The following is a 22,384-nucleotide window of genomic DNA, read 5'->3' as shown; positions in this document are numbered from 1 at the left end:
CAGGATTTCCCATTTGGTTCCTCTTGATCTGCATTGCAAGGTGGTACGCCGATCGGACACTGAATACCCCGTTCTTGGTGTAATTCCACACTAGATAGTCAACAGTTCCGGCACTACCTACAGGTATCTTCAGTATATCCTCAATGTCAGCCTCAAAGAATGTACCATAGAGTTTTGTTTCGTCCCATCCTGCACCATTCTCCAGTAACAGCTCGCTAACCATTTCCACTTGCTTCTCCGGATGATGTCCAAACGGCCGCTTCACACTGTCCCTGGGGATCCAATTATCAGACCACACTCGCACCCTCTGGCCATCTCCGATCCGCCATATGAGCCCCTCCTTGAGCATCTCCCGCCCGTGCAGGATACTCCTCCATGTATACGACGCTCGTTTGGGGCACTTGGCATTCAGAAAATCATATCTAGCTTGGAGAACCCTAGAGCACAAGGAATCAGGGTTTGTGGCCATCCTCCATGCCTGCTTCGCGAGTAGAGCCTGGTTGAACACTTCATAATTCCGGAAACCCATCCCAATCTATATCCATATTCAGCAGTCAATTTGAGAATCTAAAACAATAGCATGGCATCTTTTTCACAATTTGCAGTCCATAATATATAAGTGAGGCTAGCTAAATACATGTCGTGGGCTGGGAGCTGTCTACTTACAACGATCAATTTCATTGTCAATTGTGATCCCCCGCCAACAACAAACAGAAAAAGAAGATCCTACAGCAAAACGCAAAGCCCGTTGCAATGGAAACGTGACGATCTAATCAGGCGTTGGACGCGGACGGTCCGGGCACGGCGGCGGCGTGCGGCGTGAGCCGCTGCAGCTGCAGCATCCGCGCGTAGCATCCGTCGGGGTAGTGGTTGAGCAGGTGCGAGTGCGACCCCTGCTCCACCACCTTCCCGTCGTCGATCACCGCGATGGTGTGCGCGTTCCGCACTGTCGCCAGCCGGTGCGCCACCACGATGGTGGTGCGGCCGCTCCCCGCGCGGCTCAGCGCCTCCTGCACGTGCCGCTCCGACTCCGCGTCCAGCGCGCTCGTCGCCTCGTCCAGCAGCATGATGGGCGCCTGCTTCACCAGCGCCCGCGCGATGGCGATCCGCTGCCGCTGCCCGCCGGAGAGCTGCACCCCGCGCTCGCCCACGCACGTCTTGTACCCCTCCGGCAGCGCCGACACGAACTTGTGCGCGTTCGCCTGCGTCGCTGCCTCCACCACCTCCGCCTCCGTCGCGCCCTCCCGCCCGTACGCGATGTTGTCGTGGATCGTCCCGCCGAAGAGGAACGGCTCCTGCGGCACCATGGCCACCGCCCGCCGCAGCGCCTTGAGGTTGTACTTGCGGATGTCCTTGCCGTCCAGCAGCACGCGGCCGGATGTTGGCTCGTAGAATCTCTGGATGAGCGCCAGCACGGAGCTCTTGCCGCACCCGCTTGGCCCGACCAGCGCCAGCGTCCTGCCGGCGCGGGCGCGCAGGCTCAGGTCCCGGAACACCTGGATGTCCGGCCGCGACGGGTACGAGAAGTCGATGTGCTTGAGCTCCACGTCGCCCCTAGGCTTGTCCGGGACGGGCGCGGCGTCCACGTCGTCGGGCTCGATCTCCGTCGCGCGGTCGATCGTCTCGAACACCGAGTGCATTGCGCGGCCGCCCTTGATGAAGTCCGGCGCCAGCGTGAGCGTCTCGGCGGCGCCGTTGGCGGAGACCATGAGCACCATGAAGACGCGGATGGTCTTGGAGAAGTCGGAGATGCCGTGCTTCACGAGCCACGCGGCGTACCACAGGCCCAGCGCGTAGGAGGCATAGAGCAGGAACTGCGCGACGCCATAGCCGATCCCGGCGATCTGCCCCTTCCAGAAGCAGCGGCGGAGCGGCCTCTGCAGGTTGGCCTCGAAGAGCCTGGTGATCTTGTCCTCGGAGTTGAACGCGGCCACGGTGCGCACGTTGGCCACGGCCTCGCCGGCGATCTGCGTGGCCCTGGCGTGCGCGCCTTCCAGGTCACCCGAGAACCCCTTCATGAACATCTTCTGCAGCACGGTGGCACCGACGACGAGCGGGAAGACGGCGAGGAGCACGAGCGCGAGGCGCCACTGCAGGACGAACCCGGCGGTGCATGCGACGAGCATGAGCGCGGAGTTCTGCACGATGACGGAGATGCGGTCCCCGATGGCGGAGCGCACGTTCTGGGCGTCGAGGGCGAGCCTGGCGGCGATGTGCGCGCTGGCGTTGGCCTCCATGTCGAACCAGGCCATCTCGTTGCGGAGCACGGCGGCGAGCATCTTCTCGCGCACGCGCTTGGTGAGGTTCTCGCCGACGGTGTCCCAGAAGAGGTGCTGCACGGTGTTGAAGAGCAGCGCGGCGGAGGACATGCCGATGAGCAGGTAGCAGTACTTGGCGATCTCCCGGTCCATGTACCTCGGGTCCGGCGCGTAGTAGATGCTGAGCACCGCGCTGAGGATGTAGGCGAAGATGGCGCTGAAGGAGCCGCACACCATGGAGCCCACGGAGCCGGCGAGCGCGTAGCCCCACTCCGGCGAGTTCATCTTGGCCAGCCGCCAGAAGGAGCTGGCCTGCGCGCGGAACGCGAGCTTCTCCATGCCCATGCCCATCCGGTGGCCCGACGGGTCATGTATCACGGACAGGCTGAAGTCGGCGGTGGAGAAGTCGGAGAGGCGGCGTGAGTAGGGCGAGCGGCCGTAGGAGGAGTTGCGCATCATGATGGGCGAGCTGACGGAGTTGCGGGCGCTGGATGGCCTGGCGCTGCTCCTCCTTGCGCTCACGAGCGCCGCCTCGTGCGCCTGCTCCTGCATGCGGATGAGCTTGGCGTAGGCGCCGCTGTCCCCTCGGGCCATGAGGTCGTCGTGCGGGCCCATCTCGGAGACGGCGCCGGCCTGCAGGACGGCGACGAGGTCGGCCTTGCGGATGGTGGAGAGCCTGTGCGCGATGACGAGGGTGGTGCGGCCGATCATGAAGCGGTCCAGCGCCTCCTGCACGAGCTTCTCCGACTCGGAGTCCAGCGCGCTGGTGGCCTCGTCGAGGAGGAGGATGGCCGGGTTCTTGAGCATGGCGCGGGCGATGGCGATCCGCTGCTTCTGGCCGCCGGAGAGCTGCAGGCCGCGCTCCCCAACCTGCATGCATGGCCGTGGTCAAACATGTTGACTTGTCAGGATGATTGCTCTACACTCATCAGCAATTCAGCATGTACATTTGTTTATGTCGGGGTTTTGACAGGAAACCAGCATAAATTTGACTGAAATATAAAACTCTACTTAGATGAATTGTTTTTGATAGAATTTTGACTGGGAATGGGGCATCGTGACATGTGCTGGGTCGGTCTCGATCAATAGTTTTAGCTAGTACTAGTAGTTTGTATACTGGGGAAGAGTGATTGATCAGTAGCGCATGTGCTAGGATCAATAAACCAATACCAGCTTTGGTCAAGTAAACAGCTCTGTCACTACTGAAAAATAAGATTTTATATGGACGTAGTGGACAAAGCGTGGTGGTTGATCCTTGCGAGATCAACTTGACATTCCTGACAAAATGCCGCCCTGGAATTTGGATTCCCCGCTTTGGATCTCAGTGGGGATCCCTACTGGGCTGGAGTAGTAAACTGTTGCAGAAAGGTCAGTAAAAGAGTAGTGTAGAAACCATCTTAATCATGGATGGATTCATGGGCCTGCCTCATCAGTTGGCTGATTGTGTTAGTTTGTGCAGAGAAAGGGACCTTTCGAAAGAGAGGAAGATAGTACTAGGCAAGGCATGTGACTGTTACTGGTAACTCGTTACCACATTTGAAAGCAACATGCTCCTAACAATTGCCTCCACTTCTTCTTCTTCCTCCATGGAGTAGTGTGAGTGACTGTAGGTGGAGAGTGGATTGGAGGAATATGATTAACAATAAGGGCGCCGTGGTGTGACGGTGATGGAGCCCGGAGGAGAAGGTGTCATCATGTTGCCTAACAAGCAAACAAACACAGTACCAAGCATCCGATCTGAGCCGGGGGTATCTAGCTTAAGCTACTAGGTAATCCATGGCAAAGGAGAAAACGGTGGATGTGACGAGGTAATAAAGGGTGGTGAAAGCGAAAGGGAAAAAGGGCATGGCTAAGCTCGTAGGCGGTGGTAATGGCGAATGCACGGACCGGATAGAAAGGGGCTGGAAAGGGTTGCTGGTGATGGGAAGGACGCACCTGCGTGTCGTAGCCGTCGGGGAGCTTGATGATGAAGGAGTGGGCGTTGGCGACCCTGGCCGCCTCCTCCATCTCCACCTGCGTCGCCGAGTCCCTCCCCAGCAGCAGGTTCTCCCGGATGCTCGTCGCGAACAGCGCCGGCTCCTGGCTCACCAGCCCGATCTGCGACCGCAACCACCGCAGCTTCAGATCCTTCAGCTCAACGCCGTCAAGCATGATCTCACCTGCTTAAGCGTACACAAACATTCATCGATATCTTCTTCTCTGTTCTTTCAAATGGGAATTAATGGTCACAACTGAAATGAACAAAAACTTCGACGGACCTGAGCTTGGGTCGTAGAACCTCTCGATCAGGGACACCACGGTGCTCTTGCCGGACCCGGAGCTGCCCACCAGCGCGATCGTCTTCCCGGCCGGCACGGTCAGAGAGAAGCTGCGCAGGACCGGCATGTCCGGCCGGGACGGGTACGCGAACTCAACGTTCTTCAGCTCCAGCCGCCCCGTCACGGAATCCAGCTCCACGCCGGTGTCGCCGTCCTGCGAGATGCCCGGCGTGTGGTCGATGATCCGGAAGATCTTCGCCGCCGCCACCCTCGCCTTTGCGAACGCCGCTATGCTCGGCGCCGACTGCCCCAGAGCGCTGCATAGAACAATCAAAATACATCGGTGTCACTAATCACTCGCTGATAGAAGAAAATGTTGTCGTGACTAACTTATTAAAGAGAAGGGTAGTGCTGCTTACATTCCGCCGATCATGACGGAGAACATGGTGGCGATGGCGAGGCCGCCGTTGGTGTGGTGTCCGCGGACGAGGTGGCCGCCGTACCAGAGGAGCAGCGCGTAGCAGCAGAAGACGGTGAAGTAGGTGCCGCCGAGGCCGAGGCCCTTGGCGAAGCCGTTGCGGTAGCCGATCCTCTGCGCGGCGGCCAGCGCCGCCGAGTAGGCCCGCGCGACGCGCTCCTCGCCCACGAACGACTGCACGATCCGTATCTGCGCCAGCGCCTGCTCCGCGATGTTGCTGGCGCTGGAGAGCGCGTCCTGGCTCTTGCCGGAGAGCTTGCCCATGGTGGCGGCGGTGAGGCCGCCGATGACGGCGATGAGCGGCACCACGGCGAGCGTGACGAGCGCCAGCTGCCACGCGGCGGTGAAGCCGACGACGAAGCCGGCCACGAAGGTGGCCATGTAGTGGATGAGGTTGCCGAGCTTCTCGCTGATGGCGTCCTGCACGATGACGGCGTCCGCGTTGATGGCGTAGATGACGTCGGAGGTGCGCACGTCCGTGTCGAAGAAGGACACGTCCTGCTTCAGCGCCGCCTCCAGGTACCGGATCCGCATCCGCGTCGACTGCCGCTCGCCGGTCCACATCCAGCAGGATATCTCCGCCCAGGACGACGCCCAGATGGCGGCGCCGACGACGAGGAAGTAGAAGGCGTATTTGACGACGAGGCGGACCATGGTGTCCGGGTCGTCGGCGTGGGAGCCGAAGGAGTCGACGAGGTCCGCGAAGAAGCGGAGGAACACGGGGAGGGAGCAGCCGTGGACGAGCGCGCCCAGCGTCCCCACGGTCATGAGGACGCGGTCCAGGCCGTCGGCGAAGCGGAACAGGTCCCGCAGCGCGGCCGCCGGCGCCGGAGGGGACGGCTTTTTCTCGTCCTCGGAAGAGGGCTTGGCATTGGGCGACAGCTGCTCTGTCTCGAAGGGGGCGGGAGGCGGCGAGCTTGGAGGAGGAGGGGAGCGAGATGCATTGTTGGTGGTGGCTGCCGCGGCCGGTGGTGCCGGTATGGATTGCTCTGGTTCTGGGTGAGGTTGGTGGAAGAAGTGTGGGGACTGGGATGTGGAAGGGAGGTGGAAGGCCTCGAGCTCGGGGCGCGCCCACTCGTCGGCGGCGCCGGCGTCGTGGACGACCACGCGGGCCTTGATCTCTTCTGGGTCGCTAGACATGGAGGGGGAGCCGGGGAAACTCCTCCCTCCTTGGGCAGCTCTGCTCTCCTCTGTTTCCCACTGTGGTGCCGTCTTGTCTTGTCAAAACTGTGGGACTGGCAGAGGCTACGGCTTCTCCTTCCACTTGGTGCTTATAAGACGGGTCGGAATCCACCGTGGAGGGAAAGAAGAGCGTATTTGGCATGGATTATCCTCCCAAGTCCCAGCCAGGATACACTCCTTGTGCGGAAATAGTCGTTTACTCCCTCCGTTTGAAAAATGTTAGATGTGTTTAAATGTTAGACTAGATATAACATAAAGTGACACTCAACCTACATACTAAAAATAGACTAGATATAAATTAAAGTGGGTGATTAAAAAAGTGCTTCAACATCTTACATTTTCAAACGGAGGGAGTACTAAAGAGCGCTCTTTACTAAATGTAAAATGTAAAATAATGAGTTTGGTTGGCAAGCATTTTTGGTCGTTGTTGGCTCGCACGAACTTTAAAGCAATGTTGGGATAGGCCTGCTAGGCAAGCTCGATTCGTCTGTTATCGCTGGAACACGCGCTGGCATCATAAATGGAGAAAAGTCGGGCGCCTGGAAAAGCGTTGGTGTAGAAGCCAGAGGGCGATGACGGGAGAGGGGAAATTGGCCACCTGGTATGGCGGGGAAACTAGGCTCACCGTCCCCTATAGCGGGTCACCTCAGTTGGAGAAGAGACCATACCCCATTTTCGTTGTCGGAGAGGGAACGCGGCAGCGGTGGGGATTTAGATCTGCGGCACCCGCAAGTCGTACTAGGCAGATCTGCCTCACCGACTCTGTCACCCTCCTGTTTCTCGTCCCCTAGGCGGCGGGGCTCGCAGATTACCAGCAGTAGCGACCTCGTTTCATGCGGAACACCATCTTTTTCCCGTCTTTTCCGCTGACGACACCATGGCGTCGGCTTCAAGCAACATTGTAAGCACCTCTAACCCTATACCAGTCAAAACCATTAGAACTGAAGCCAATATTGTCGTTACTTAGCTAAATTTGTCGTTCTATGCACGCAACACCAATAAATTAGGACAGGCGGCGGAAGCTTTTCATTGACGTGGTTGCGCTCATAGCTGTAATCCATGCATCGATGTTTGTGATCCAAGAGCGAGCGGTTCGTCGCAATGCCAGGCCGGCTATCACCTATGGTCGTATGTTTGAATGTGACATAGAGCGTACGGACAATCATAACTACATCTATAACAACAACGATGTAGAGATTGTCCAAATGCTCACGATGAAAAGAACCCCTTTTAATAGCCTGGTGAACACATTCATGGTTAGGGGTTCACTGAAGAACAAGTGGCAATGTTTCTTCATGTTCTTCGGCATAACCAGAGATTCCGAGTGATTCACAACACATGGAGGAGATCCACTGAAACAATATCTGGCTATTTCAAGCAAGTCATGTTTGCGATTGGGGAGCTCGGGGAAGAGATGATCAAGTCTCCATCTGCCCACATTCCCACCAAGATCAAAGACAGCTACCGATGGTTTCCATATTTCAAGGTGAACAACAAAACATAATTTTGCATCACACTGTTCTACTTTAGAAAGTCGTAACAAGTTTCTCATTTTCATGTCAGGATTGCATTGATGCGATTGATGGCACTCATGTCAATCAAAGAGTGCCACGAAGCGAATCGCATGCATACAAAGGAGGAAACATTACACAGGCCAAAATGTGTTGGAAGCTGTTGATTTTCATATGAGGTTCACATATGTTATAGCAGGATGGGAAGGATTGGCCCATGATGCGACGATTCTAGCAGACTGCTTGGAGAGACCTGATGGCGTTCAAGTCCTGTAGGGTAAGTTCTACCTTGTTGATTCGGGTTATGCTTGTCGTCCTAGTTTAGTTCCACCCTTCAGGTCAACAAGGTATCATCTCAATGAGGACTTTCTCTACTCTGATGAACTGGTTTAAGATCCTTGATCAGAAGCCATTCCATCCTTTCCCCACCCAAGTTAAGTTTATTCTTGCATGTTGCATTCTAGACAAATGGATATTGCGATGGGGTATTGATGAGTTCTTCCCAGATGATGAGGATGTGATGCCAGGAGACATTTACTATAACCACGGTGTTATTCAGAGTGATAGTCACGCTTAGAAGAACAAGAGGCAGGAGTGGGCGGACACAATGTGAGCAAACAGAAGCACAACCAGGCTCAGAAGAAAGAAGGAAGATGAACCTGCAAGAACACCTTGATCACCGTTGCTATCTTCATACCGTCCAGCACTTCGCTGCTCCTCGATTGTTATGTTGTAATGAACACCATTGCTAGTAGCTAGGGAACATCGTGACACACTTTGCTAGTAGCTAGGGAACATCTAACGAACTCCTATTTGCTAATGGCTAGAGCTGAAAGATGTTTATTTTACTTCTGCCTATTACTTGCATATTACTCTTAGTTGTCCATAGTATTGCATGGTAAGATCACCATATGTGGTAAGTGGTTACCCGAGTAGTACATAGATTGCAACCAAACTGGCTGATGGTTTGTCCTCGTTCACGGAACTGTGCTTTGCGAGCTGTCAAACAAAGTGCACAAATGGGCCTGAAATGGCTTGTCACCAACCAAACTAGATGCGGAACATGGTTTTGACTTGGCCCGATCCATCATGGCTCTAGGAAGAAAATCTCCGCGGATGCAACAAAAACGTCTGAGCAACCAAACAGGTCCTAGGGGCGCGATTGTTAGGTCACGTGCCTTTTGGGGATCTCGAGGGCCAAGCACTGGGGATTAGGATAGGATGGAACGGGCCAAAAACCATGTTCTGCATTTCGTTTGGTTACCCATAAGGGAATTTTGACGACCCATGATAGAAAAAGGTTCGGTTGTTTGGCCGGCTGCGTACACACACTTAGTTCAATTCTAGTCACCCTGTTGTGCGTTTGCTTGTATAGCATTGAGGCCCTATGGTGACCTTTTCCCACGAGTGGTGAGGTTACCATATCAACATCAACAACACGGTGACCAACAAGAACAGTAAGAACACCATGAAAATAACAAAGAAAACCACGAACAACAATAAGAACAATACAAAGAGCAGGACAACTAAAAATGTTAATACATACCAATGATACGTACATCGCTAATAATGTTCATACGACCAAGGTACGGACAACTACAAACTAAGGGCAGCATCGATCACTCGTCACCTTCGTTAGATCTCTACATGAGGCCAGGGTGCTGAGGGAACATACCAACAACATCGCAGTATGAGTAGTTGAAGACAACCACTCTGTACTTCCTTCCACTCCGCCTCTAGAAGAGGAGCATGTAGCCAATCTTCATGTTGTGGGCGACTGATACGTCTCCAACGTATCTATAATTTCTGATGTTCCATGCTTGTTTTATGACAATACCTACATGTTTTGTTCACATTTTATATCGTTTTGATGCGTTTTCCAGAACTAACCTATTGACGAGATGCCGAAGTGCCAGTTCCTGTTTTCTGCTGTTTTTTGTTTCAGAAATCCTAGTAAGAAAATATTCTCGGAATTGGACGAAATCAACGCCCAGTATCTTATAATTTCACGAAGCTTCCAGAACACCCGAGAGAGACCAGAGGAGAGCCACAGGCCTGTAGGATAACGTTGCATAGAAAAGAAAAATTTTCCTACCGCGAACACGCAATCCAAGCCAAGATGCAATCTAGAAGACGGTAGCAACGAGGGGTTTATCGAGTCTCACCCTTGAAGAGATTCCAAAGCCTACAAGAGGAGGCTCTTGTTGCTGCGGTAGACGTTCACTTGCCGCTTGCAAAAGCGCGTAGAAGATCTTGATCACGATCGGTTCCGGCGCCACGAACGGGTAGCACCTCCGTACTCGGTCACACGTTCGGTTGTTGATGAAGACGACGTCCACCTCCCCGTTCCAGCGGGCAGCGGAAGTAGTAGCTCCTCTTGAATCCGACAGCACAACGGCGTGGTGTCGGTGGTGGTGGAGAAGTCCGGCGGAGCTTCGCTAAGCGTGCGGGAAGTGGAGGAGCGAGGCGGCTAGGGTTTGGGGAGAGGGGGGCGCCGGCCACTATGGGGTGCGGCCACCTTGGTGGTGTTTGAGGTGGCCGGCCCCCTCCCCCTTGGCCCTCTATATATAGGTGGAACCCCAAGAGTTGGTCTCCAAGTCTTCAAATAAGACCCGAACCAAAAACCTTCCATATGGAGGGGAAACCTAGCCAAGCTAGGACTCCCACTAGAGGTGGGAGTTCCACCTCCCATATGGGGGGGGGGGGGTGGCCGGCCCCCTAAGGGGGAGTCCACTTGGGACTCCTCCCCCACTAGGGTTGGCCGGCCATGGAGGTGGAGTCCCATGTGGACTCCACCTTCCTTGGTGGTTTCTTCCGGACTTTTCTAGAACCTTCTAGAACCTTCCATAGAACCTTCCGCGTCAATTTAATTCACATAAAATGACATCCTATATATGAATCTTATTCTCCGGACCATTCCGGAACTCCTCGTGATGTCCGGGATCTCATCCGGGACTCCGAACAAATATTCGAACTCCATTCCATATTCAAGTACTACCATTTCAACATCCAACTTTAAGTGTGTCACCCTACGGTTCGTGAACTATGCGGACATGGTTGAGTACTCACTCCGACCAATAACCAATAGCGGGATCTGGAGATCCTTAATGGCTCCCACATATTCAACGATGACTTTAGTGATCGAATGAACCATTCACATACAATACCAATTCCCTTTGTCACGCGATATTTTACTTGTCCGAGGTTTGATCTTCGGTATCACTCTATACCTTGTTCAACCTCGTCTCCTGACAAGTACTCTTTACTCGTACCGTGGTATGTGGTCTCTTATGAACTCATTCATATGCTTGCAAGACATTAGACGACATTCCACCGAGAGGGCCCAGAGTATATCTATCCGTCATCGGGATGGACAAATCCCACTGTTGATCCATATGCCTCAACTCATACTTTCCGGATACTTAATCCCACCTTTATAGCCACCCATTTACGCAGTGGTGTTTGGTGTAATCAAAGTACCTTTCCGGTATAAGTGATTTACATGATCTCATGGTCATAAGGACTAGGTAACTATGTATCGAAAGCTTATAGCAAATAACTTAATGACGAGATCTTATGCTACGCTTAATTGGGTGTGTCCATTACATCATTCATACAATGACATAACCTTGTTATTAATAACATCCAATGTTCATGATTATGAAACTAATCATCCATTAATCAACAAGCTAGTTTAAGAGGCATACTAGGGACTTCTTGTTGTCTACATATCACACATGTACTAATGTTTCGGTTAATACAATTATAGCATGATATATAAACATTTATCATAAACATAAAGATATAAATAATAACCACTTTATTATTGCCTCTAGGGCATATCTCCTTCAGTCTCCCACTTGCACTAGAGTCAATAATCTAGATTACATTGTAATATACCTAACACCCATGGCATTACGGTGTTGGTCATGCTTTGCCCTAGGGAGAGCTTTAGTCAACGGATCTGCTACATTCGGATCGGTGTGTACTTTGCAAATCTTTACTTCTCCATCTTCGATGTACTCGCGAATCGAGTGGTACTGCAGGTTGATATGCTTCTGCCTCTTGTGTGACCTTGGCTCTTGTGCCTTGGCGATGGCACCCATGTTATCACAAAAATGATTAATGGGTCCAATGCACTAGGAACCACACCGAGCTCTACAATGAACCTCTTCATCCATACCGCTTCCGATGAAGCCTCTGAAGCCGCTATGTACTCGATTACTGTTGAAGACTTCGCCACCGTGCACCGCTTCGAGCTTGCCCGGCTTCTGCGGCACCATTCAATATAAACACGTACCCAGATTGTGACTTAGAGTCATCAGGATCAGTGTTCCAACTTGCATCGGTGTAACCACTTACAACGAGCTCTTGGTCACCTCCATAACAAAGAAACATATCCTTAGTTCTTTTCAAGTACTTCAGGATATTCTTGACCGTTGTCCAGTGTTCCATTCCTGGATCACTTTGATATCTGCTAGTCAAACTAACAGCATGTGCTATATCCGGTCTAGTACATAGCATGGCATACATGATAGATCCTACTGCCGAGGCATAGGGGATTTTACTCATCCTTTCTCTTTCTTCTGCCGTAGCCGGTCCTTGAGTCTTACTCAAGACTTTGCCTGGTAACATAGGTAAGAACCCTTTCTTACTTTCGTCCATTCTAAACTTCTTTAGAATCTTGTCCAGATATGTACTCTGTGATAGCCCTATTAGGCGTCTTGATCTATCTCTATAAATCTTGATGCCTAATACATACGATGCTTCACCAAGGTCTTTTATTGAAAAACTATTATTCAAATAACCTTTAACACTGCTTAATAGTTCTATATCATTCCCGATCAACAATATGTCATCTACATATAATATCAGGAATGCTACAGAGCTCCCACTCACTTTCTTGTAAATACAGGCCTCTCCATGACACTGTATAAACCCGAAGCCTTTGATCACCTTATCAAAGCGTCGGTTCCAACTTCTTGATGCTTGCTTCAGTCCATAGATTGAACGCTGAAGTTTGCATACTTTGTCAGCATTTTTAAGATCGACAAAACCTTTGGGTTGTACCATATACAACTCTTCCTCAATGTCTCCATTAAGGAACGCCGTTTTGACATCCATCTGCCAAATCTCATAATCGAAAAATGCAGCTATTGCTAATTAAATCCTCAAAGATTTTAGCTTCGCTACAGGTGAGAAAGTCTCATCGTAGTCAACTCCTTTGTCGGAAACCCTTTGCGACAAGTCGAGCTTTATAGACAGTAATATTACCATCTGCATCTGTTTTTCTCTTGAAGATCCATTTATTCTCGACAGCCTTTCGGCTATCAGGTAAGTCTACCAAAGTCCATACTTTGTTATCATACATGGATCCCATTTCGGATTTCATGGCTTCTTGCCATTTGTTGGAATCTGGGCTCATCATCGCTTCTTCATACGTCGCAGGTCCTCATCATTGTTATCCACAATCATGACATTTAGACAAGGATCATACCAATCGAGTGGTATCGTTCCCTTGTCGATCTGCGAGGTTCGATGGTTTCCTCGTTCGAAGTTTCATGATCATTATCATTAGCTTCCTCTCTGTTGCCGGTGTAGGCGGTACAGGTACAACTTCCGTCTTTGCGCTACTCTGATCAACGAGTATAGATTCATCAATCTCATCGAGTTCTACTTTTCTTCCAGTCACTTCTTTAGTGAGAAATTCTTTCTCAAGAAAGGTTCTGTTCTTAGCAACAAAGATTTTGCCTTCGGATTTGTGATAGAAAGTATACCCTATAGTTTCCTTAGGGTATCCTATGAAGACGCATTTCTCCGCTTTGGGTTCTAGCTTGTCCGGTTGTAACTTCTTTACATAGGCTTCGCAACCCCAAACTTTCAGAACGATGACTTAGGTTTCTTATTAAACCATAATTCATACGGTGTCATTTCTACGGATTTTGATGGTGCTCTATTTAAAGTGAATGCGGTCAGTCTCTAATGCATAACTCCAAAATGATAACGGCAAATCAGTAAGAGACATCATAGAATGAACCATATCTAAGAGAGTTCGATTACGACGTTCGGACACACCGTTACGTTGAGGTGTTCCCGGCGGTGTCAATTGTGAAAGTATTCCGCATTTCTTTAAATGCATGCCAAACTCATAACTCAGATATTCACCTCCACGATCAGATCGTAGAAATTTGATCTTCTTGTTACGTTGATTTTCTACTTCACTTTGGAATTCCTTAAACTTCTCGAAAGTTTCGGATTTATGTTTCATGAAATAGATATACCCATATCTACTCAAATCATCTGTGAAGGTTAGAACATAACGATAACCACCGCGCGATGCTACGCTCATTGGTCCACATACATCGGTATGTATTATTTCCAATAAGTCAGTAGCTCGCTCCATCATACCAGAAAATGGAGTCTTTGTCATTTTTCCCATTAGACATGCTTCGCATCTATCAAGTGACTCAAAGTCGAGTGATTCAAGTAATCCATCAGTATGGAGTTTCTTCATGCGTTTCACTCCAATATGACCAAGACGACAGTGCCACATATAAGTAGAATTATCATTCAATTTAATTCGCTTAGCATCTATGTTATGTATATGTGTATCACTACTATCGAGATCTAACAGACATAAGCCATTCTTTTGTGGTGTTCGACCATAAAAGATATTATTCATAAAAATAGAACAACCATTATTCTCAGACTTGAATGAATAACCGTCTTGCATTAAACAAGATCCAGATATAATGTTCATGCTCAACGCGGGTATAAAATAACAATTATTTAGGCTTAAAACTAATCCCGAAGGTAGATGTAGAGGAAGTGTGCCGACAGCGATCACATCGACTTTGGATCCATTTCCAACGCGCATCGTCACTTCATCTTTCAGTAGTCTTCGTTTATTCTTTAGTTCCTATTTCGAGTTACAAATATGAGCAACCGAACCAGTATCAAATACCCAGGTACTAGAACGAGAACCAGTGAGATAAACATCTATAACATGTATATCAGATATACCTTCTTTCTTCTTCTTGACAAGGCCGCTCTTCAGATCAGCCAGATACTTGGAGCAATTACGCTTCTAGTGTCCCTTCTCCTTGCAGTAATAGCACTCAGCATCAAGCTTAGGGCCGTTCTTAGGTTTCACAGGAGGTGTGGCAGCTTTCTTGCCACCCTTCTTGAATTTTCCCTTAGACTTGCCCTGTTTCTTGAAACTGGTGGTCTTGTTGACCATCAACACTTGGTGCTCTTTCTTGATCTCAATCTCAGCAGCTTTTAGCATGCCAAAGAGTTCAGGTAACTCCTTGTTCATGTTCTGCATATTGTAGTTCATCACAAAGTTCTTGTAACTTGGTGGCAGTGATTGAAGGACACGATTAATCCCCAGTCTGTTAGGAATCACTATTCCCAAGTCACTGAGTTTCTTCGCATGCCCGGTCATGGCGAGCATGTGCTCACTAACGGAGCTGCCTTCTTCCATCATGCAGCTAAAGAATTGTTTCGATGCTTCATAGCATTCCACGGCCGCATGAGTCTCAAAAATAGCTTTCAGCTCTTTCATCAACTCATGAGGATCGTGGTGCTCAAAACGTTTTTGAAGATCGGATTCCAGACTGCATAGGATGGCACACTGAACTTGAGAGTACCGTATTTTTCGAGTCTCGTAAACAGCTTTTACTTCATCGGTTTCAGTTTCTGCAGGAGGGTCACCTAGCGGTGCATCAAGCACATATTGCAGATTTCCGCCAGAGAGGAAGATCCTCACATGACGGAACCAGTCGGTGAAGTTGCTACCGTTGCTCTTAAGTTTCTCTTTCTCTAGGAACTGATTAAAAATGATTGGGGACGCCATCTCTACAACATATATTTGAAAAAGTTTAGACTAAGTTTATGACAAATTGAGTTCAAATTTTAATTCAACATAATTAAAAATCTAGGTGAACTCCCACTCAAAACAATATCCCTCGCATTGTCTTAGTGATCACACGAACCAAATCCACCGCACCTATGTCCGATCATCACGAGACAAGGTGTGATTTCAATGGCGAACACTCAAAGTGTTCATCATATCAACCATATGATTCATGCTCTACCTTTCGGTATCACGTGTTCCGAGACCATGTCTGTACATGCTAGGCTCGTCAAGGCCACCTTAGTATCAGCATGTGCAAAACTGTCTTGCACCCGTTGTATGCACTTGTTGATTCTATCACACCCGATCATCACGAGATGCTTCGAAACGACAAGTCTTGGCAACGGTGCTACTAAGGATGAACACTTTATTATCTTGAGATTTTAGTGAGGGATCATCTTATAATGCTACTGTCGCGATCTAAGCAAAATAAGATGCATAAAAGGATTAACATCACATGCAGTTCATATGTGATATGATATGGCCCTTTTGTCTTTGCGCCTTTGATCTTCATCACCAAAGCATGGACATGATCTCCATCATCTTCGGGCATGATCTCCATCATTGTCGGCGTAGCGTCAAGGTCAATGGCGCCGTCTTCATGATTTTACCCCATGTAGCAACTATTACAACTACTTTGAAATACTACTCAACATGAAATTTAAAGACAACCATAAGGCTCCTGCCGGTTGCCACAATACAATAATGATCATCTCATACATATTCATCATCACATTATGGCCATATCACATCACCAAACCCTGCAAAAACAAGTTAGACGTCTCTAATATGGTTTGCATATTTTACGTGGTTTAGGGTTTTCGAGAGAGATCTAATCTACCTACGAACATGAACCACAACGTTGATACTAATGTTTTCAATAGAAGAGTAAATTGAATCTTCACTATAGTAGGAGAGACAGACACCCGCAAAGCCTCTTATGCAATACAAGTTGCATGTCGAACGAGGAACAAGTCTCATGAACGCGGTCATGTAAAGTTAGTCCGAGCCGCTTCATCCCACTATGCCACAAAGATGCAAAGTACTCAAACTAAAGATAACAAGAGCATCAACGCCCACAAAACCATTGTGTTCTACTCGTGCAACTATCTATGCATAGACACGGCTCTGATACCACTGTAGGATAACGTTGCATCGAAAACAAAAATTTTCCTACCGCGAACACGCAATCCAAGCCAAGATGCAATCTAGAAGACGGTAGCAACGAGGGGTTTATCGAGTCTCACCCTTGAAGAGATTCCAAAGCCTATAAGAGGAGGCTCTTGTTGCTGCGGTAGACGTTCACTTGCCGCTTGCAAAAGCGCGTAGAAGATCTTGATCACGATCGGTTCCGGCGCCACGAACGGGCAGCACCTCCGTACTCGGTCACACGTTCGGTTGTTGATGAAGACGATGTCCACCTCCCCGTTCCAGCGGGCAGCGGAAGTAGTAGCTCCTCTTGAATCCGACAGCACGACGGCGTGGTGTCGGTGGTGGTGGAGAAGTCCGACGGAGCTTCGCTAAGCGTGCGGGAAGTGGAGGAGCGGGGCGGCTAGGGTTTGGAGAGAGGGGGGCGCCGGCCACTATGGGGTGCGGCCACCTTGGTGGTGTTTGAGGTGGCCGGCCGCCTCCCCCTTGGCCCTCTATATATAGGTGGAACCCCAAGAGTTGGTCTCCAAGTCTTCGAATAAGACCCGAACCAAAAACCTTCCATATGGAGGGGAAACCTAGCCAAGCTAGGACTCCCACTAGAGGTGGGAGTTCCACCTCCCATATGGGGGGGTGGCCGGCCCCCTAAGGGGGAGTCCACTTGGGACTCCTCCCCCACTAGGGTTGGCCGGCCATGGAGGTGGAGTCCCATGTGGACTCCACCTTCCTTGGTGGTTTCTTCCGGACTTTTCTAGAACCTTCTAGAACCTTCCATAGAACCTTCCGCGTCAATTTAATTCACATAAAATGACATCCTATATATGAATCTTATTCTCCGGACCATTCCGGAACTCCTCGTGATGTCCGGGATCTCATCCGGGACTCCGAACAAATATTCGAACTCCATTCCATATTCAAGTACTACCATTTCAACATCCAACTTTAAGTGTGTCACCCTACGGTTCGTGAACTATGCGGACATGGTTGAGTACTCACTCCGACCAATAACCAATAGCGGGATCTGGAGATCCATAATGGCTCCCACATATTCAACGATGACTTTAGTGATCGAATGAACCATTCACATACAATACCAATTCCCTTTGTCACGCGATATTTTACTTGTCCGAGGTTTGATCTTCGGTATCACTCTATACCTTGTTCAACCTCGTCTCCTGACAAGTACTCTTTACTCGTACCGTGGTATGTGGTCTCTTATGAACTCATTCATATGCTTGCAAGACATTAGACGACATTCCACCGAGAGGGCCCAGAGTATATCTATCCGTCATCGGGATGGACAAATCCCACTGTTGATCCATATGCCTCAACTCATACTTTCCGGATACTTAATCCCACCTTTATAGCCACCCATTTACGTAGTGGTGTTTGGTGTAATCAAAGTACCTTTCCGGTATAAGTGATTTACATGATCTCATGGTCATAAGGACTAGGTAACTATGTATCGAAAGCTTATAGCAAATAACTTAATGACGAGATCTTATGCTATGCTTAATTGGGTGTGTCCATTACATCATTCATACAATGACATAACCTTGTTATTAATAACATCCAATGTTCATGATTATGAAACTAATCATCCATTAATCAACAAGCTAGTTTAAGAGGCATACTAGGGACTTCTTGTTGTCTACATATCACACATGTACTAATGTTTCGGTTAATACAATTATAGCATGATATATAAACATTTATCATAAACATAAAGATATAAATAATAACCACTTTATTATTGCCTCTAGGGCATATCTCCTTCAAGGCCCACCACACAGGGTGGCGGCGCGGCCCAAGGGGGGCGCCCCCCTATTGTGTGGCGCCCCTGTCAGCCTTCCGTCTCCGCCTCTTCGCCTATAAGAAGCCCCCTGACCTAAATCTTCGATAAGAATAAGCCACGGTACGAGAAACCTTCCAGAGCCGCTGCCATCGCGAAGCCAAGATCTGGGGGACAGAAGTCTCTGTTCCGGCACGCCGCCGGGACGGGGAAGTGCCCCCGGAAGGCATCTCCATCGACACCACCGCCATCTTCATCACCGCTGCTGTCTCCCATGAGGAGGGAGTAGTTCTCCCTCGAGGCTAAGGGCTGTACCGGTAGCTATGTGGTTAATCTCTCTCCCATGTACTTCAATACAATGATCTCATGAGCTACCTTACATGATTGAGATTCATATGAGCTTTGTATCACTATTCATCTATGTGCTACTCTAGTGATGTTATTAAATTACTCTATTCCTCCTCCATGATGTAATGGTGACAGTGTGTGCATCATGTAGTACTTGGCGTAGTTTATGATTGTGGTCTCTTGTAGATTATGAAGTTAACTATTACTATGATGGTATTGATGTGATCTATTCCTCCTTTCATAGCGTGATGGTGACAGTGTGCATGCTATGTTAGTACTTGGTATAATTGCGTTGGTCTATCATGCACTCTAAGGTTATTTAAATATGAATATCGAATGTTGTGGAGCTTGTTAACTCCGGCATTGAGGTGCTCTTGTAGCCCTACACAATTAGTGGTGTTCATCATCCAACAAGAGAGTGTAGAGTGGTTTTATTATGTGATCAATGTTGAGAGTGTCCACTAGTGAAAGTATGATCCCTAGGCCTTGTTTCCAAATACTGCAATCATCGCTTATTTACTGTTTTACTGCATCTCTACTTCCTGCAATATCTCCCACGTCAACTGCACGCCAGCAAGTATTTTCTGGTGCCGTTACTACTGCTCATATACATTCATATCACTTGTATTTCACTATCTCTTTGCCGAACTAGTGCACCTATACATCTGACAAGTGTATTTGGTGTGTTGGGGACACAAGAGACTTCTTGCATTGTGATCGCAGGGTTGCTTGAGAGGGATATCTTTGACCTCTTCCTCCCTGAGTTCGATAAACCTTGGGTGATCCACTTAAGGGAAAACTTGCTGCTGTTCTACAAACCTCTGCTCTTGGAGGCTCAACACTGTCTACAGGAAAAGAAGCGCGAGTAGACATCAAGCTATTTTCTGGCGCCGTTGCCGGGAGGAAAGGTAAAAGGCACTCACACTCTGGTCCCAGGTAACTAAGTTATTTTCTGGTACCGTTGTAAGTGCTCGAAGCTATTTCCTTTAGATCCTGCAATTGCATTTTTTTTTGTTTTTTGTTTTTATTTCACTAGTTAGGCATAATGGAAAGCAACTATGAACTTTTTAATATATTTCCTGAGTTAAGACATAAATGGTGTGTTGCAAAAATTGAAAAACCTATGGAACCTTATTTACATGCTAATGTCAATGTTATTAGTATGAATACTTTGAACACCATTGTTGCTAATGATATGGAAAATTCTAAGCTTGGGGAAGCTGGTTTTGATGAGCATGATATTTTTAGTCCTCCAAGCATGGAGGAGAAGATTTTCTTTGATGATACTTTGCCTCCCATTTATGATGATTATAATGATAGTAGTCTTTTGGTGCCGCCTACTATGGAGAGTAAATTTTATTATGATTATAATATGCCTCCTATATTTGATGATGAGAATAATAATGATAGCTACTTTGTCGAATTTGCTCCCACTACAATTAATAAGAATGACTATGCTTATGTGGGTAGTAATAATTTTGTGCATGAGACTCATGATAAGAATGCTTTATGTGATAGTTATATTGTTGAGTTTGCTCATGATGCTACTGAAAATCTTTATGAGAGAGGAAAATATGGTTGTAGAAATTTTCATGTTACTAAAACACCTCTCTTTTTGCTGAAAATCTTGAAGCTGCACTTGTTTTATCTTTCTATGATTGTTGCATTATGCTTCATGAATTTGTTTATTTACAAGATTCCTTTTCATAGGAAGTGGGTTAGACTTAAATGTGTTTTGAATTTGCTTTTTGATGCTCTCTTTTGCTTCAACTCTTATTTCTTGGGAGTGCATCATTAAAATTACTGAGCCCATCTTAATGGCTATAAAGAAAGCACTTCTTGGGAGATAACCCATGTTTTTTATTTTACTACAGTACTTTTGTTTTATATTTGAGTCTTGGAAGTTGTTACTACTGTAGCAACCTCTCCTTATCTTTATTTTATTGCATTGTTGTGCCAAGTAAAGTCTTTGATAGCAAGGTTGATACTAGATTTGGATTACTGCGCAGAAACAGATTTCTATCTGTCACGAATTTGGGCGGGGTTCTCTGTAGGTAACTCAGAAAAATCTGCCAATTTTTGTGAGTGATCCTCAGATATGTACGCAACTTTCATTCAATTTGAGCATTTTCATCTGAGCAAGTCTGGTGCCTCTAAAAAATTCGTCTTTATGGACTGTTCTGTTTTGATAGATTCTGCCTTTTATTTCGCATTGCTTCTTTTGCTATGTTGGATGGATTTCTTTGTTCCATTAACTTTCAGAAGCTTTGAGCAATGTCCAGAAGTGTTAAGAATGGTTGTGTCACCTCTGAACATGTGAATTTTTTGATTATGCACTAACCCTCTAATGAGTTTGTTTTGAGTTTGGTGTGGAGGAAGTTTTCAAGGGTCAAGAGAGGAGGATGATATATGATCAAGAAGAGTGAAAAGCCTAAGCTTGGGGATGCCCCCGTGGTTCATCCCTGCATATTTCAAGAAGACTCAAGCGTCTAAGCTTGGGGATGCCCAAGGCATCCCCTTCTTCATCAACCACTTATCAGGTTTCTTCTATTGAAACTATATTTTTATTCCGTCACATCTTATGTACTTTACTTGGAGCGTCTGTGTGCTTTTATTTTCGTTTTGTCATTTTCATTCTCTGAATACATGCTTGTGTGGGAGAGAGACATGCTCCGCTGGTTCATATGAACACATGTGTTTTTAGCTTTTAATTTTCATGGCGAAGGTTGAAACTGCTTCGTTAATTGTTATATGGTTGGAAACAGAAAATGCTACATGTGGTAAATAGGTATATGGTCTTGAATAATTTGATACTTGGCAATTGTTGTGCTCATGTTTAAGCTCTTGCATCATATACTTTGCACCTATTAATGAAGAACTACATAGAGCTTGTTAAAATTTGGTTTGCATGATTGGTCTCTCTAAGGTCTAGATATTTTCTGGTAAAGGTGTTTGAACAACAAGGAAGACAATGTAGAGTCTTATAATGCTTGCAATATGTTCTTATGTGAGTTTTTTTGTACCGGTTCATAATTGTGTTTGTTTCAAATAACCTTGCTAGCCTAAGCCTTGTATTGAGAGGGATTACTTCTCATGAATCCAAATCCTTGAGCCAAAAACTATGCCATTTGTGTCCACCATACCTACCTACTACATGGTATTTCTCCGCCATTCCAAAGTAAATTGCTTGAGTGCTACCTTTAAATTTCTATCCTTTGTCTTTGCAATATATAGCTCATGGGACAAATAGCCTAAAAACTATTGTGGTATTGAATATGTACTTATGTATCTTATTTCTTATTAAGTTGCTTGTTGAGCGATAACCATGTTCCTGGGGACGCTATCAACTACCCTTTGTTCAATATCATGTGAGTTGCTATGCATGTTCGTCTTGTCTGAAGTAAGGGTGATTTATCATGAGTTGAATGGTTTGAGTATGCATATTGTTAGAGAAGAGCATTGGGCCGCTAACTAAAGCCATGATCCATGG

General features: G+C 47.8%; 1 protein-coding gene across 1 annotated transcript; it reads right to left on the bottom strand.

Annotated features, from left to right (window-relative positions):
• Positions 1 to 558: 558 nt before the first annotated feature.
• On the bottom strand, positions 559 to 6,249 carry LOC127323771 (ABC transporter B family member 1). Its single transcript, XM_051351891.2, has 4 exons — positions 4,936 to 6,249; positions 4,517 to 4,833; positions 4,194 to 4,417; positions 559 to 3,128 (listed from the first exon to the last, which is right to left on the bottom strand). Exons 1-4 carry the CDS (start codon positions 6,132 to 6,134, stop codon positions 774 to 776), a joined length of 4,095 nt encoding a protein of 1,364 aa, XP_051207851.1. The 5' UTR covers positions 6,135 to 6,249; the 3' UTR covers positions 559 to 773.
• Positions 6,250 to 22,384: the final 16,135 nt, after the last annotated feature.

Source organism: Lolium perenne, chromosome 7 (assembly GCF_019359855.2).
Source record: "Lolium perenne isolate Kyuss_39 chromosome 7, Kyuss_2.0, whole genome shotgun sequence".
Lineage (NCBI taxonomy): Eukaryota > Viridiplantae > Streptophyta > Magnoliopsida > Poales > Poaceae > Lolium > Lolium perenne.
This window is presented reverse-complemented; position numbering and strand designations above follow the sequence as displayed.